The sequence below is a fragment of the Brachyistius frenatus genome, unplaced genomic scaffold (assembly GCF_029030835.1).
Source record: "Brachyistius frenatus isolate BFR_SWC_R1_liver_20210118 unplaced genomic scaffold, ASM2903083v1 Contig_95, whole genome shotgun sequence".
In the NCBI taxonomy this organism is placed as follows: Eukaryota; Metazoa; Chordata; class Actinopteri; family Embiotocidae; genus Brachyistius; species Brachyistius frenatus.
The window spans coordinates 725,325-742,881 of record NW_027210694.1 but is presented as its reverse complement, the minus strand read 5'-3'; the positions used below and the strand labels follow the sequence as shown (position 1 = coordinate 742,881).

The 17,557-nt window shown below is 41.5% G+C and overlaps 3 protein-coding genes across 3 annotated transcripts in view; 2 read left to right on the top strand and 1 right to left on the bottom strand.

The window, feature by feature from the left end:
* Positions 1-2,825, top strand: part of LOC138628087 (uncharacterized) — a 37,489-nt gene extending 34,664 nt beyond the window's left edge. Inside the window, exon 17 of the mRNA XM_069710884.1 lies at positions 2,420-2,825. Coding sequence (XP_069566985.1) covers positions 2,420-2,521 — 102 coding nt within the window. The 3' untranslated portion in view covers positions 2,522-2,825. The remainder of the gene's footprint in view (positions 1-2,419) is intronic.
* The window catches only part of LOC138628081 (teashirt homolog 2), a 253,786-nt gene that overhangs the window by 69,220 nt on the left and 167,009 nt on the right, over positions 1-17,557 (bottom strand). The gene's annotated exons all lie outside the window — the stretch shown is intronic.
* Positions 10,932-15,840, top strand: cbln4 (cerebellin 4 precursor; the record flags this gene model as incomplete). The annotated part of the gene is made up of 3 exons (XM_069710981.1): positions 10,932-11,685; positions 13,133-13,249; positions 15,694-15,840. Coding segments are annotated over exons 1-3 (531 nt in total), but the record flags the coding sequence as incomplete, so codon positions are not given.

The window sequence follows — 17,557 nt, the reverse complement described above, 5'->3', positions numbered from 1 at the left end:
TAATACAAAGGGGGGGGGGGGGGGGGGGGGGGGGGGGGGGGGGGGGGGGGGGGGGGGGGGGGGGGGGGGGGGGGGGGGGGGGGGGGGGGGGGGGGGGGGGGGGGGGGGGGGGGGGGGGGGGGGGGGGGGGGGGGGGGGGGGGGGGGGGGGGGGGGGGGGGGGGGGGGGGGGGGGGGGGGGGGGGGGGGGGGGGGGGGGGGGGGGGGGGGGGGGGGGGGGGGGGGGGGGGGGGGGGGGGGGGGGGGGGGGGGGGGGGGGGGGGGGGGGGGGGGGGGGGGGGGGGGGGGGGGGGGGGGGGGGGGGGGGGGGGGGGGGGGGGGGGGTCCTCGCTGTCAGTCTCAGCAATTATAGTCTCAGTTTTTAAAAGAGCGAAAGGACATTTCCCCACCTTTACATGTGTTACACTATCGATCGAACTGATATATGGGTTCAGTAAATATTATTTTATAATAGTCAATTTACTTCCTTTTTAGACTTTTATCTAAAAACCACACCATGAAAAAAAACTTTTATTTTAAAGGTCCAGCGTGTAGGATTTATTTGTGAATAATTATGCTGCGTTTCTTTCACCTTCGAAGTTGGAGCTGGGAATGACGTCACACCTGAGTTAACTATGATCCAGTACAAATCAGAAAAGACAGAGTAGCTCCAGTTAAAAATAAAAAAATAAAAAAAACGCGTTAGGCGGTATTTTGCGCAAACTAACACCGTAGAAACATGTTTACAAATAGAGGTCGGACAATATTGTATGTGCAATTGATTTAATTACGCACCATAATAAAAGCCCCTCATATCTACACAAGTTGCCGCCAATTGGTTTGTGAATTGCCGTTTTGAAGCATCTCGCTATTTCGGAGCCAGAAGTGACCATATTTGGGCGAGATGGGAAGGAGCGAGCGGTTGATCTGACTCAATATGACTGGGAACCTAAGGTCACTAAGCCCCGCCCACTGCCAGCAAAAACCTGACTGCACCACAGACCTGTCAATCAAACAGACACGCCACCCAAACATACCACTTTTTAAAGCCCTAATATCTAATTACTGACCATCTTACCATCAAATCTACAATACTAAAAATTCAGCACGTACTTGGGATGGTGGAGGAAGCTGCAGCAACAACCAGCGCTGGCATTAGTGCATAAGTAGAGTAACAGCAATTAGTTTCAATTATAATGGACATGCTGTGCATCTGTGTGAATATTAACTGTGGTTTCCAGTCAACTGATGGCCTCACAGCTGTGAATAAGTGTAAAGCATAAATCATGCCAATCAGCTAATGCGCGCCAGCTAAATGCGCCAAATTATATGTTGTTCCAAGCAGCAGCGAATAAAGAGATTTTCATTCAAACTTGCTTTAAGTTGTCCAGTCAGACGTGTATGACTTTGATTGGGCAGCTTGAAACTTCAGCAAACCGATTCCACGGCTACCGCCACCGACTAAACCAGTGACATTATGTCTGCCCACACAGAGCAGATGTCTCCAGAAAGAATCCAATGTGCCCAAACGGACCACAAGAACTATTGTGTCCATGAATGTTTTAATCATGAAGGAAGGATTTGACATTTTGGTAACTTCTTTTATTTGCTTTCTTTCCTGCCGAGAGTAAGATGAGGAGATTTATAACACCGTCACGTCGCTATGGTAAATATGAAGCTACAGCCAACAGCAAGCTTGGCTGGTTAGCTTAGCACAAAGACTGGAAACAGAGGGAAACAGCTAGCATGGCTCTATAACGGTAAAAAAAAAAAAAAGCTATCCAACAAGCAACTCTGATGCTCGCCAATTACAACGCCTTATCTTATTTAATCCGTGCAAAGAATGAAATGTGAAGACGTGTTGAAAGCTGTTTATCATTAAGGAAATAAAGTATAGCACCTTTGTGTTTGACATTAATTATATGAGCAGGAAATATAAGGAAATATAGCATCTAATGGAATTTTTAAAAATTATAATACAGAGTAAAGAAAACAAAGAGGGAGAGACAGACGCATAGCTTAAGTCTGAACTTCAGCCTGCACAGTCAACAGCATGTAATAAGCCAATTAGCACACTTAGCCACTGTGACCCCTCCTGATAAAAGTTTGACTTGAGAACCGGTAGCATTTTCATGCCAGGCGGTGACCCTTAACCACCAAGGTTTACGGATTAATTTGGCAGTACATGTCTACCTCATTGTACAAGTGCACTCGAGGACCGGATGACATGCCCAGGCAGTATATGAGGTAATTACATCAAAAGACCATTGTTAAGGAGAATGCGCCCGACCCGGGCACCGCAGTTCCCTTACGAAAGCTGAATGCACCTGTTAATTGTAAAGCAACTTTTACCAGCTCAAAGGTCTCAGGGAGTGCAATTACTGTCAAAGTTTTGTAATTTCCAAGCAACTAAATCAAGTTTTCCTTTTTTTCTCTTCAAGGTTAAATTCGGAGAACCGGCAGATCAAGACTCTCAGGAGCTCTTCGGGCAGATCTGTCAGTTCATCCATGACTTCAAAAGGACCAAGGCGGAAACTATATGAGTTATATACTGTACAGAGTACTCATTGGCTGCAGTTTTATGATGCTGATGTCATATTCTTTGTCACAATTAAAACAGATAAAGATTAAAAAAAAAAAAAAAATTAAAAAAAAAAAAGGTTATAGTATACTGCATGATTTGACAGTGAAGATAATATGAATAAAGGTATAAAAATGTGTTAGGATTTAGATTTTTTTTAGCCACTGTATTTCTCTGTGTTGTTGTACAGATATTTTCGTGTCCAATTGACATGTAGACTATTTTCAGTGGAAATCAATGTTGTGAATATAAAACTGATCACTTTACATCAGAGGTTGGTTTCATTCGGTGTTTGCTGACATTTGTTTTGAGACTAATCAGTAATGATTCTCGGTTACACGAAACAACTGCCGGCGGAGGAACAAAACGCACGACACTTCGGAGGCCGGCCGAGTCGGGCGTACTTCGGGCGTGTGATTATTCTAAAACATTTAAATCGCGCTTTGGTCGTGGGACGTTTCCTCTCCCGCCGGGCCAGGAGAAGCTCCAAGGCCGCCTGCGATTCAGGCCCACATCTGCACCGTGGTAGAGACATGATCAGCAGCACAAAGTCGCCCTTCAAAAGGTAGAAAGGTCTGCTTACTGCAGGTCGGAACTGATTTATGTGCTTTTATCTGTCTGACATTTTAATCAGCGAATAGAGAAGAAAAACAGTTTGTAGTTTGAGCTGTGAACGGCGGTGGTATAATGAACGAGGCTCCTCGCTGGGCGGGAAAAGTTACACATCTTGTTCTAAAAGGAGAAACCAATGATTTGAATAAAAACTTTGCATCCACATAAACGGATCCATTAGCGGGAAATATATTAAAAATAAACATATTTCATCAAATGTTTCCTTCACAGAACTTTATCTTGGTATTTTAAATTTCCAGTTCGTCAAGGCTTTTTTTTTTTTTTTTTTTTTTTCTTGACAGTGTCTTTGTACGGTTTTTAGAATTTAAAAAAGATCAGCAACTTAACAGTGAACATGGTCACAAAATCAACACAAGAAGTTAGTTTAAATTACACAGGTTTACATTTTTTTTTCCTGTTACTTAGAGATGGGTACTGAACTCCGATACTTTTATGCCACCATCCGAATTGCTCCGATACCATCACTATCAAAAAAAATCCCTTGTTATGAAAGAAATATGAAAGCTAGACTTCATCCACAATAACAGATTTCCCTTATAATGCATAACTTCTGCTAAGTTCACTTAGGAATAAATCTCATCAACGTCAGTGAGCAACGGCATTTAACAAACGCAGCCTCTACTTGGGCGGCCTTCTCAAGGTTTGTGAGGCATTTAGAAGATGTCTGTTGAGTGTAGCTAGAGAAAAATAAAACGAGGACGCTCTCCCCCTCTAAACTGCATGAGAAGTTCGTACATCGGTGTGCAATGTAATTTTCTTTTTCTCAAAATAGATTTGATAAAACTGGTATTAAAAAAAGGGACCCACTATCAAAGTGAATGTGTTAGTACCAGTATACTGACCCCAACGCTTACTTTTGTCTTAAGTTTTACTTTTAAAGAGACAGATAAACACAATAATTTTGAAATTGATCGTCCCCTTGATATGTCACAGTTTGAGTTGTAAATTTTCCCAGAATCTTTGGCTCAGGCGTCACAGTGCATCATGTAGCGTTTGTCAAGTGTCGCTTTTAGCACGAGACGAGAGCGTCGCACGGTGATATGTGAACCCACATGACACGACATACCTGTGAACGATCAATTAACACTTAAGGAACTTCGGAGACGATTTGGGTGAGGGAAGGGTTCGAGGATGCGGAGCAGCCACGGGAGCAGAGGAGAAGGTAGACTGCTACGGAGCCATGAAGCACAAAAAAGCCTTTTTAACCGGGGAAAAGTTGATTTTTTTTATGGCACGGTGACACTAGAAATGGACTGTGGCGCTCGTAAATGGTGTTTTGGTGTGTGCTGTTCAATGGCTGTTTATTTTGGCCTTTTGTCTTCATGGGTGTCAAACATCAGTTTGTACAGACACTCCTCTTTAGTTTTGGTTCCCTGAGTCATCACTGTGTTTTAGGAGCTCGGACTAAAATAATAAAAAAAAAAACTATCAAAAAAAAAAGCCAGGAAACATCTTATTTCACTGAAGGCAAAGGAGTAGAAATGCTGGCTCCGTTTTGGTGGTCACGTACAAGCGCTTTTTTTTTTTTAAGATACTTCAGGTGTATTGTACTTTTTTATTTACTTTTCAGGGCCTCATTAAATGCATGAAATGTGGTCTCATATGGTTTGTGAAAACTTAAAATTCAGTATCCATATAACTTCAAATCACAAAACAAGTCATCTCAGGGCACTTAACAAACAGAATATGCACAGAGAGGAGCGCAACAATTCCCACATGAGCGACAGCTGGAAGGAAAAACTCCCTTTTAACGGGAAGAAAAACCTCTGACAGAACCAGGCTCGGAGGTGGGCGGCCATCTGCCTCAACCGGTTCGAGTGAGGCTAGAGCAGAGAGAAAAAAGAACAGCATAGAGAGACAACAAACAATAAACATGGGGTAGATTGGCGGGGGCGGTAACTACAGATCAGAAACATGCAGATCCGCAGGGATAAGTGCAGAAAAAGGACAAAAAGCTTAAGACTACAGGAGAGAGAAGGCGTAAAGGTAATGACACGCAATGTTGGCATTTAAATGCATAGAGAGTGAAAGACAGAAGAGAGGAGCACAGTGCATCATGGGAGGTCCCCCAGCTACAGATAGCTCAAGGTCGGCTGAAACAGCTTATTTTCAGATGGAGCTCCAGAAAACTAATAAGAAGGAGTGACTTTAGCTAACAACACCGAGATAACCGATGGAGAAATTTAAGTGACTGAGAATTTTGAGACTAGCTGAATGGGAGTCTATGGAGGTTTTTCCAGAGCCGACCTCTAGTGGCACTCGGTGGTATTGCAGCTTAAAGCACTTCCGCATTGGCCTCATTTTTCAGAGCCGGGCCTTAAAGCTGAAGACGTCGCCTCCCAATCTACTTCTGGAAACTTAACAGTGAATTCTGGGAGCGAAGTGTGCTGCTAAGATTTTATTTTACTGCTTTATCATTTGCTGTATTCATACTTTTGTTTCCTTCAACTCTATAGGACTTAATTAAACCTGAGATGCGTGTACAGCATCAATGGTCTGAATTCCCGGTGTTTGAGCAAGGCACTTATCACCTCACAGCTTCTGTGGAAAACTTAATTAACAAATAGCCAGAGTGGTGCAGATGTGAAGGTGCTAATTATCATATTATTGCTACTGTGAGAAAAATTGGATTACACGTTTGCAGGAGAAACAAAACAACAATTTCACATTCGATTCACTGTAAGAATTGACAAGATGTTTCTTTAGCTTTTTTGGCTTCCTAAATTCTTATTTTCAACAAGACATCATTGTAAAGGTTTGAACACAGGCGGACAGTGAGCTTATTCTTTGTGTGCTATGCTGACATGGTGTAAATCAATATGAAAACTTGGTGCATTTTGTATAAAAATGTGTGCCGTGTTGGACTGCATTTCTATTTTAGGAAAGTTGGCTGTGAGTATACCGCTTGTTTGAGTGGCAACCGAGGGAATTAAACAAATGCACATTGGACCAAAAGTAAACTTGTTCAGGGTCACATTTCAGTAGCTTCTGTGTACCTGACTTAAGCTGCTCTAATCAATATCTTTATATCAATAAGGGATCAAACGACTGTGTGTAATGTCAAAGGTGTCACTTAGCGAAAACCCACAGAGAATTATCTCTAGAGGTTTCAGTGTCTCCTACTTTACTCAACATGAACCTCTTTTTGGAAAACAAAACTTAGAAGCTTTCCCAGTACCAAATGACAAAGTCAACAACTACCGAGTGAACACAGCTGGAGCATTTGGCCGCTAGAGAGACAGATATTTTTCTTGAGAAAATAAACACATGTAAGAAGAGAGTGAACGCTGGACTGACACTAAAAAAATCACCAGAAATATGAGTCCAAATCAAAGCTAAAGTCGCCATTGGGTCTAGCTGGTTGTTCAAATAAGCAACAGGTTAAGCTCTATATGACAGCAATAGTATGTCAGAATTATGTTTACAGGTTAAATTTCAATCATGACTAAGAAACTAGTTGATGTTTCTTTTACAGTTCTGACCAATGACGGAGCGGGAGTTAGGCGCGCCGAGCTGAGCAGCGCAAACTCAACATACTCAGCATGATAATGAGCCGAACAAAGTTGTTTTTGAGACAGAGGCTACATTTAAATGCAATTACTGCAGATACTGACAGACAACAGAGAAAGTAATTATGCTGCAGGCCTGGTAGAAGAAATGCTTTGATACCTGTTTTTATTCTGCTGTCTAACACAGAACTGTTGTAAATCCAGGTTTATCTTATTAGCTTCCAGTGAAGGAAACAACCTGAAAACACGTTGCTGCTGCATTTTAGATTTACATGGTTTAAGAGTCAAAAGTAAACCGAATAGTGAGTTTGCATCTACCGATAGCCCACGAGGTGTTCAGGGGACATCTATAAAATGTAATCTCTACCGATAGTCTGCGCGTGAGGCTTTTAGGAGACATCTGTAAATTGCAGCATCTATGGATATTCTGCATGTGGGGCGTTTAGGGGACATATGTGAATTGTTGCGTCTACCTATAACTGCACATGAGGTGTTTACGGGACATCTGTGTATTGTAGTTACTACCAATAGCCTGCGCATGAGGCATTTAGGAGACATCTGTGAATTGTAGCTACAGAATATATCCCGGGTTAAATTCCGCCCCTCTCATCTGCATGGAAACTAATGATTTTTCACTTTAGTGTGCCATGTCATTTTGGTAAAATGTATTTTTTTTTAAACTTGAAATACCATATTATTTAAAAAAAAAAAAGTATTACTTAGGAATTGGCTTCGAAGCAGAGAAATCAGAACCAGTGTAAACTTTTGAGCGATACCCGGCAATACCACTACATTGTTGAGTCAACTTCAGGAAATCTCCTCAGATGAATGTTACATCACCGCGAAGGACTGCAGCAGCTTCTGCCAGTGACTGACAGCTCGAATCTCTGATTGCCTCTGGCCTACTGCCTATTTTACTACTTTGAAAAGTGGCACATGGACTTCTTTGTATTTATGTTTAATTAGTGGACAAGTATATACAATGACAGCGTAGAAATGAGCCTGTACTGTCTTGAAGATTACGAAAGCCGCTCATTATGTGCGACAAGGCTGTCTGACGTGGTCAGTGCGGTATAAGCAGAGTACATACTCTCCTTTTGACTAATAATTAAATTCCTTCGAGACTTGTTCTGCTCTTTTTTTTTTTTTTTTTAATCTAGACCAAGAGCTGGGTCTTAATTTTTTTTTCTCTCTTTTTATTTGTCCGTTCCAGATGATAAAATGCCTATAGACAGCCATGGTTTGAAAGGAAATAATTGCTGGAAGGAGCAGGTAAAATGTTAATATGATTTGGTAAAAAATATGCTTGGAGCTTGTCGTGACATCTTTTCACGGGGCAGGGTGGAGGGTGGGGGTGGAGTGGGGTTTGAGTTCAGTCGCACATGCACACAATCCGATGAAAAGGATTTTTTATTTGGCGGTTTACTCAAGTTTATTTCAAGCTGACACTGTGACACTTGCCTTAGATAATGTTATGTGTGTTCCCCCAGTGAAGGAAGTGACTGTGAAGGTCAGGTCCAAGGTATTTTTTTTATGGCTGCTGGTACATTTTTCACACCAAAAACACCAACTAATAGACAAACTCTGCGTCATATTTGATAAAACTTGATTTTTCAAAGCACCTCCACGGTAAAATACTGCTTTATTCGAAATTTCAACAATGTTCCAGTGGATAAAAAAAAAAAAAAAGATGTCATGAGTCTCTTGACCCTAGAGGTCCCGGTTATACTGCTGCCAGAGGTACTGGAAAGGATTTTTAAAAAATGTTTGTTGGATTCCCACCAAAAATAAGAAAGCATTTATATTCTCTGAGCTGGCAGCCGAGAGAGAGAGACTGGAGAGTAACGATCTATCCAGTGGAAGTCGGCTGTCAGAGCTTCACTTCCTGAAGGACACTGGGATGACATCAGGAAAACAACTCGAAGCATGTGAGGGAACTTGCAAAGGAGGCAGAGAGAGAGAAAATTGTGGCTGTGGAGAAAAGATGAGTGCTGAGGGAACGGAGCAATAACCAGGGATCCGTAAAAGGTATCAGGGATCTAAATTCAACTGTGGGAAGTCTGTAACCATGACCCCACAATCCGGAGATGTTCCGGGATTAAAGGGACAAAATGTACAAGGGGAGGTGGGTGGCAGTCAATAGGGGGCGTCTAGAAGCCACAAAGGCTAACAATTTAGCAATCTGGGGGGGAGGGGAGAGGCGGGGGTTGGGTTCCTTTAATTTAATGTACAGAAGTAACAAAAAAGTATGAAATGTAGGCAGCTGAATGGGCTCTGTCAGTGTTCAATTGCTATATCATACATTATAGGTAGTTTCAGTTTATTACTGATAATGAATATTTGGAAAGTAGCATAAAGTGGAAATACAGTATCTGCAAGAGGTTCTTTTGGGAAAAAGTTTTTAGGCAAATCTTCACAAGTGCTTCCTTTATAAAATGCCACACTGGAGTTGTACTTTAAGGATTTTTTAAATTTTTTTTATCCATAATCTGCCAAATTAATGTGACCTGAAGGTTTTACAGGAAAGCTTTGTGAATCAAATAATCTCAAGTATTAATGTATTTAGTTTTTTCCTGCAAAAGAGGTCAGTTAGCAGTGAGTGAGATCCTTCAACTAAAAATACAAAATTGTGGCTCGGTCTAAAATTTCCATGTCAAAGTGCTTCTTGGCACATTACAAGCCATCGCTTCTCAGCTCTGCAAACTCTCTATTGCCATAGAAACATATTGACCTGCATGACATTGAGCACACAACCGTTGGTCAGAACTGGATGATGACACGAATCTCCCACTGTGGCAGCTGTTCAGGTTGGAGTGGTGACATCATCAGGTTGTCCTTGTTGTATTAGATAATAAACAGATGGTGTCATGATGATGTGTTTTCTGAAATCGTGCTGAACAATGCACAATTAAATCAGCTCAGATTTTGTTCACCCCCATTACACAGTAAATACAATCAATTTTTTATTATTTTTTTTATTAATATCCTCTTTTGTTAACGCACAAAACACCTGTAATCTGTTTATGACAAGCTGTACTCAACTGCAGCCTCTCAGCACATTCAGGTTTTAAACATTTATTTTGTCAAACGCTTCTCACCACAGTGTGTATTTGGCACATGGCTGATTGGAGTCAGGGTTCAGATCCATTTGGTTGTCAGATGTTTTGCTCGATTTCACCATTTTATCACTTTCAACAGTGTGACCTCAGTGTTGTTCAGCCACAGAGATCAAAAAGCTGCAGTCATGAGCTGTGGATTTAATGAAAACCAAATGAATCCCGGACGTCAAATGTGCTTCTCAGGATTCAGTCTGCTCCTTTTCTCCGTATCTAATGCAAAGATCTGTATTTAAGCTGTCATCTCAACCGCTTCAATTTCCCGCATAATTCTTTATCCACGTGGCTGAATTAATCAAATAATAGAGAATGACTCGCGTTTTTACCCCTCATCTCAGAAAGAATTTAGCATCAACGATCTATCTTTTTCATTTTTTTTAAGCTGCGGCGAGCTCAAGTTGAAACAGTGAGGGAGGCTGATGAGGCCTTTTGTAAGTCAGAGGAAGGACGTTCAAATTGATCTGCTTTTTTTTATGGGGAGCCCAGTGACACAAGGACAGAGGTGACGAGCTCACATATCTCTAATCTCTTGACAGCACTCTCCGAGGACACTTTGGGAGGCTTGTTGATTTAATGCAGCCCGCAGACGAAGACAGACAAGTGCATTTTGTGTCAGATGTAGGTGATAAATGAAGGAATCCAAGTGAAAATACAGATCATTAGAGATATTTTAAGGAAGATGAATGAATTTAAAGTGGTTCTTTTAATTAGGTGTGAAAGTTTTTTGCCTTCCAGTTTCAGAGATGTGTTTTTTTTTGTAGGCTGCAGGTGAAGTGAAGACTGGATGATATCAGCATAGACAACCTTATAAAGGGTAAAGGTCCCATGGCGGACTTCAGTGCCAGGGAGCACTGGAGATCCTCAGATTCAGTTATGGCAGAGTCCTTTAATACTGGAAAATTGTCAGAAATGTGTTTGGGAATAATTCTGTCATGGATTTGTTCCTGGATCTCAGAAAAAAAAAAAAAAAAAAAAAAAAAAGGGGCAGTCAGAACAATCACTGCATCTTTTCAGTTGTCCTATAATTAATACAGCCAGTTAAATGAATGTATTCTTTGGTTGGTGGTTAAATTACAGAGAATTAAACCAACGTAAGATTTGGGGAAATTGCGCAGAGACAGTTAATTATAAGTTCCGCCACATGTGCGTGCGTAAAGTGGATGGCAAGGCGCGCACACACGCAGCACATCAATGCGGGGAAGAGCTGTAGTCAGACGCGTTATTTGGAGTGTGGGAGTGACGGCTATGGACAATTTATCGACTGATTCAACTCTCACACTGGACCGATCCTCCATAAAAAAAAAAAAAAAAAAACCATCCCGTACGGTCTACTTAAAATAAAGTCTGCCTGAAAATGAGACGCACGGACAACAATCGGGGATTTCTGTGTTTGCAAAAGAAGATTTAAGAATTAATAAGGATTTCTCTTTTTGTTGATCTTTCACTCGGATATGGCACATCTCTGGATCCAATAAGAGAATTTCACAGCGTCAGACGCGTCTGCGGCGCGGGGGAGACCAGCGGAGGGGACTCGGAAACTTGTGTGGTGCAGGGAGACGGTCTCCTCTTTTTCGTATCGGCGCTGCCACAGAGAAAGAACCATGGTGAGGTCCCTTATACTCATTCTCAGCTGGACCGTGATCTCCGAGGTGGCGAGAGCTCAGAACGACACGGAGCCAATCGTGCTGGAGGGCAAATGCCTGGTGGTCTGCGACTCGAACCCGGCGACGGACTGGAAGGCTTCGTCCTCTCCGCTCGGCATCTCGGTGCGCGCCGCCAACTCCAAGGTGGCTTTCTCTGCAGTCCGGAGCAACAACCACGAGCCGTCGGAGATGAGCAACAAAACCAGAATAATCTACTTCGATCAGGTTAAACCCATTTTTTTTAAAATGAAATATGCGTCAAAAAGTGGTTGAATACTCCTTTAATAGCACTTTGCAATAGATGTTTCTATATTTCACTGAATATGTTCGAAAGAATTTTAATCCTTTGGTGGGTTTTTTTTTTAATTTATTTTTTTTACATCCTTTTGCTCAGTTTTGACTGCTGATGCAGCACATCAAAGTGTCATTGTATCTGCCCGCCCCCCCCCCCCCCCTCCGCCCCCCAGAGTTTAGTTTTGAAGCTGGTTGCAGTTGGCAATGTGGATGTGCTGTTCAAGCGCGCGCACATCACGCGCAAAGCAGGTTCTGGAGTGAAAAGTGACTGGATTTTGAGGGCGGCCATCCTGCAGAGCCTGCACAGGCACTCATCATCTCTGGCTCGAGCTACCCTCCCCGCCCCCCCACCAGCACCCCCTCCACCAGCACCCCTTACCGCGCACGCACGCGCGCGCCCTCTCTCGCACGCACCCTCACCTACATAGATAATACACCCAAACAAATCAAGCGGTGTCAGCACAACCCCCCCCCCCCCCCCAAAAAAAAACAAAAAACAAACCCACAAGGAAGATTTTGATTAGTCATGTACCAGTGGGCAGTTGTAAGGTGTTTGTAACGGTATCACCGCTGATCTTCTGCCCTCGCATCTGGATTACATAACGCGATCTGTTTGCAGTCCTGACGCCGTGCTATAGTGATCTGATTGGTGTGGGTCAATGTGCACGCTGTTGCTATATGAAAGCGACGTTTTGTCAAAGGTCCCGGCACAGACCGCAGAGGTCTGGAAGAGGTGGGATTCAAGTGTAGGAGTGACTCTACAGGTATAAGAAGAAAAAAAAAAAAAAAAAAAACCTCTGCCGCCTCCATCAATTAAAACCCAAAGAGTGTCCACATTACTCGAAGAACTGTATGTTTAATATGACTGTAGTGACCTTTTAGTTACACTCCTGAGACCGTATTAAGTGCTATGCTGTGTTTGCTGACTGACATATTCAGGTTGGATCATTTTTTTTTTAGCGCGCAAACAGTCACATATATTTATTTATCAATAAGAACCAATTGGTTATTCTGCATCTGTGATTTGTAGAAGTCATTCTTTTCAGGCACTTTCTTGTCAGTGTGGGAAAGAAAAAAAAATGTTTTGCCCCAAAGTGGAAATTTAAATCTACTGATGGGGATTTATGGCTCCTCTAGTTTTCTGATGAAACCAGAGGAGGTTGAATCAAATGTTTTTTGAAGTGTGTCACACTCACTTTGCATCTGACCATGAGGGGAGTCTGGTAGAGCTACAACAGAGAAGTGTGCGTGACTGATTTCCTGTTTAAATATTTAATCGCAAAGCCCCATTGAAATTAAAGCCTGCGTTGAAGTGCTGACTCTATAAACACCTTTGTCACGGTAAATTTTTTCCCCCTCCTTTCTTTTCTATTCACAGATTCTTGTGAATATAGGAAACTACTTCACATTCGAATCAGTATTTTTGTCCCCAAGAAAAGGAGTCTACAGTTTTAACTTCCACGTAATTAAAGTGTACCAGAGCCAAACCATACAGGTACGTTTGTTTTGGTTGGTTTTACACACCTGTGCAGTGGATTTGGTTGTAAAATGCATTTTTGTGTTGGACTGGGGCAAAAAACATCTCATCGGGACAATATGGAAATTATTGGTGCGGTGGAGGGGGGGCTGGGTGTGGTTTATCTCAATATTTTAGTTTCGAAAAAGCAAAACGCTTACGAGTTTTATTCGTCTGATGTATTATTTAAAACTGCAAGACTCTTCCCACACTATATCTCACAATAATTAACAATAAAAGTACTGGTGCCACTCAATTCACCGCAAAAAAAACCCCCCGGTATAAATTAACATTTAACCTGAATGTGTTATCTGAATAATAATGTTGATTACATTATTAAAATTAGATGGATCTGCAAGAGAAAATAATCACTGACATTGTATTTTTTATTAAAAAAAAGTTATTGATTATTTTTCTTCCAACCATCAACAACAACAAAAAGTTACAGGGCCTTTCTATTCTCATTAAACACCACATGCTTGTACGACATGAACGAATGTAGACAGGTTCAGTTTAATACTCTACACCACGTTTTTTTAATTATCATAATTACTGGAATTTACAAGGATTCTATTTGAATTGAAAAGGATCTCGTTGAAAATAAAGGAATTACAGTTACACAATTATCTGCACACACATTTACGTACACATGCCAATTAAAATGCTTCCAGAAGAGTTCACAATGTAAAAAAAAAAAAACAATTAAGTTTGTTCAACTTTTGCCCGGTTGAGTAATGTGCAGCTCCACTGCTAATACGTTGTATCTGCCTCCACTGTTTGCACGACTGCATCTAGAGAGCCCTTCTGTTGCACCAATTAGAAGCCTGGATGTAAAGTTGACCTTTTAAGGTAGTTTGCTGTCTTCTTATGACGGAGTTTGATGTGGGTGGAGCTCTTTTACTGGTAGTTGGATGTTGGGAGGGGGAATAATTGTCATTCGACAAGATGTCACAACACTACTGCTGACTGCTTCTGCTTGAGGCATTAAAATAACCTCCCTCCCTGCATCTGATTGGATATCTCTCACAGCCATTGGCAACACACGGTTGTGCTGACCGGGCGATATTTCTATTGTCTCTCAGGAGAACAAACAGGAAACTCCTGCAGCTTTTCCCTCCGCTGACAACATCTGTTTATAGTTCACATATTATCCATGAAGAATGTTCTGTATTCTAAATTAAACATAAATTATTTACTTGATGGTTTGTTTAAAAAAAAACATGAATGATGGCAACCTAGCACCCTCTATCGGTCAGATATCTTCTTTAAAACAATGTTTTATCAACTCATTGAATGGACGCAATCTACTGTCATCAGGGCCGTAGACAGGGCAAGAAGGGCCCTCCTCCTCCTCCTGCTCCTCTTCCTCCTCCTAGTTAGCTCAGTTGTTAACAACACATGACGGCGGGAGAGTAACAGTGAAACCTTCGTCATCATCAACACGTGGTTTACGTTGTGACGGGGTCGCAGTTTGATTAAGTTTAGGCAACAAAACGACTTGGTTAGGTTCAGGGAAAAGGTCACGATTACAGAGTTAAAATAAGTACTTAAGTTACCTTTGTTCGTATGATCCAATATGGAAGCTACTTTATGAACATAAATTAAAAAGGTTGACTTTAGTTTTCACACGAGAGACGAACGGCGGTCTCTCAGGCGGAGGTACAACCCTCACTGTCTCTCTTCATAATGCGTCACCCGACCTTCTCGTTCGCTACACTACGACCACTAGAGGTCACTTAGTAGTCGCAATTTGCTCAGACTGATTCATAATTATTGGAGCGATGGTAGCTGATGACGGTCATTTAATGTCCGGATAACATTCGAATTGGGTTAAGGAAAAACAAAACAAAAAAATAACTGTTTGCTGTTGAATGTTTCCGGTTTCAATATATTTCCCCGTTTAACGTCTTTATTTGATTATTTCTTGATCTCGTTTTGTCATTTTATTCTATTTTATCTCTTCTACTTATATTGAAGTGCTACATTGCAATGTTTTTGTACGTAAAGCACTGTGCAACACTGTTTTGAAAGTTTATTAAAAAAGATTATATATATATATGTATATATATATATATATATACTAAGATGTGGGGCAAAACATTCTAAGAACTCCTAAATAATAGTCTCGTAGTATGAACTCTTTGGCTTATCAATGAAAAAAAAATGGCTGCTAGGAGTTTTAAGACTACTTTTCCACTGTCTAAAACATGAATGAAAACAAATGCTTTAATATAATCCGAACCTGAAATCCCATTTTATCTGATATACATATATAATATACATCAAAAGGGGCTGTGTGGCGAGTTTTATCGTTGCGAAAAGGTCAAGGGAAGTCGTTACAAATAAGAAATAAACTCTGCTAAAAGTTGTCTCACTCGCTTCCCTTTACTGTTGCTCATTGTTGCTTCTGTTGGATTATTCAGGTGAACCTGATGCTGAATGGGAAACCGGTCATCTCGGCCTTTGCGGGCGACAAAGACGTGACTCGCGAGGCCGCCACCAATGGAGTTCTGCTCTATCTGGAAAAAGAGGACAAAGTCTACCTAAAGCTGGAGAAGGGGAATCTAGAGAGAGAGAGAGAGAGAGAGAGAGAGAGAGAGAGAGAGAGAGAGAGAGAGAGAGAGAGAGAGAGAGAGAGAGAGAGAGAGAGAGAGAGAGAGAGAGAGAGAGAGAGAGAGAGAGAGAGAGAGAGAGAGAGAGAGAGAGAGAGAGAGAGAGAGAGAGAGAGAGAGAGAGAGAGAGAGAGAGAGAGAGAGAGAGAGAGAGAGAGAGAGAGAGAGAGAGAGAGAGAGAGAGAGAGAGAGAGAGAGAGAGAGAGAGAGAGAGAGAGAGAGAGAGAGAGAGAGAGAGAGAGAGAGAGAGAGAGAGAGAGAGAGAGAGAGAGAGAGAGAGAGAGAGAGAGAGAGAGAGAGAGAGAGAGAGAGAGAGAGAGAGAGAGAGAGAGAGAGAGAGAGAGAGAGAGAGAGAGAGAGAGATGGTGGATGGCAATACTCAACATTTTCTGGCTTTCTTGTGTTCCCTCTGTAAATTGAAAAAGCAAAAAAAAAAAAAAAGCAAAAAAAAAAAAAAAGCAAAAAAAAAATAATAGAAGATTGTAAGCTTACTGACTTCTTCATAATGTGTTGTCACAGTATAATCAAAAACATTGCTGCCGCGTCGGTCGGCTCTTGCCAAATGGTGGAAAAATGATGGATGAAAACGGATCACAAGAGAGAGAGGAAATAAGACGTCGGAAATTGTTCGCATTCTCTGGAAGTGCCGAGTCCCCCCGTCCAGATGGAAGAGACTTGAAATGTTCCCCTATCGCTATACTGTATGTTCCTGTCACTCAAAGCAGCCTCCGAGAGGAACACGAAAACATCCCGAAAGTACTTTTCAAACTTTGACTTCGCTGGAAGATGTTTGAGCGTACTGATTTTCTTTATTATTTTTTTTTTTTCATGGCAAACTGTTGCATTCGAGTACATCTGCCTTTTTTTTTGGCTGTGAAGTGTATATGCCTCCGTTACCTGTCGTCTTCACCGAAGTATTCACGTCGCTGAGTGTTGGGAAATGTCAATCGTTTCAGCCTTATGAGTTCGTCCAATCAGAAGGATGATAGCGGTGGTCACTAATTACTAAAAAAAACCCCGATGTTCATGGAGGTTTTGTCATGGAGAAAATTATTTTCAACTTGAGACAAAGGTGATTCATATTTATCGGGAAGCGTGTCGGATGGATGGATGACTGAGCGGGCCTACTGGGAACAAAAAGGCACAAAATGATCATAAAATGCAAAAAAAAAAGAGTGACAGGAAAAACAACAACTTTAAAATACATGCAGACCTCAAATTATTGCAGAGACATATGAAATGCCTACAAATAGATGGAAATTACTCAAACTCAACCACAGAGGTACAACAATGAGATGGGTAAAAAAAAAAAAAAAAAAAATCCAGAGATGAAAAATGACCACTGAGACGTACAAAAAAAAAACAAGAAAGAAAATACAGAATGATTATGAGGAGACACAAAACGACCACAAAGATAAAACGACTGCTGATGGATAGAAAGTGACCACAAAAAAATGAAACTCAACAGGAGACATAAAAGAGACACGAAGCAACCAGAAATAGATGGGAAGTGACGACATAAAGAAGTATTTCAACTGCAAACACAAGACGACTACAAGGAGACACAAAAAAAATATGTAAAATTTAATGTAAATTTTACACGTGTTCCAGTGGGCCCGTTGGGTTATAGTCCATCCATGATCAGATCTATTTAATATTTCTGATCATTTAGGCT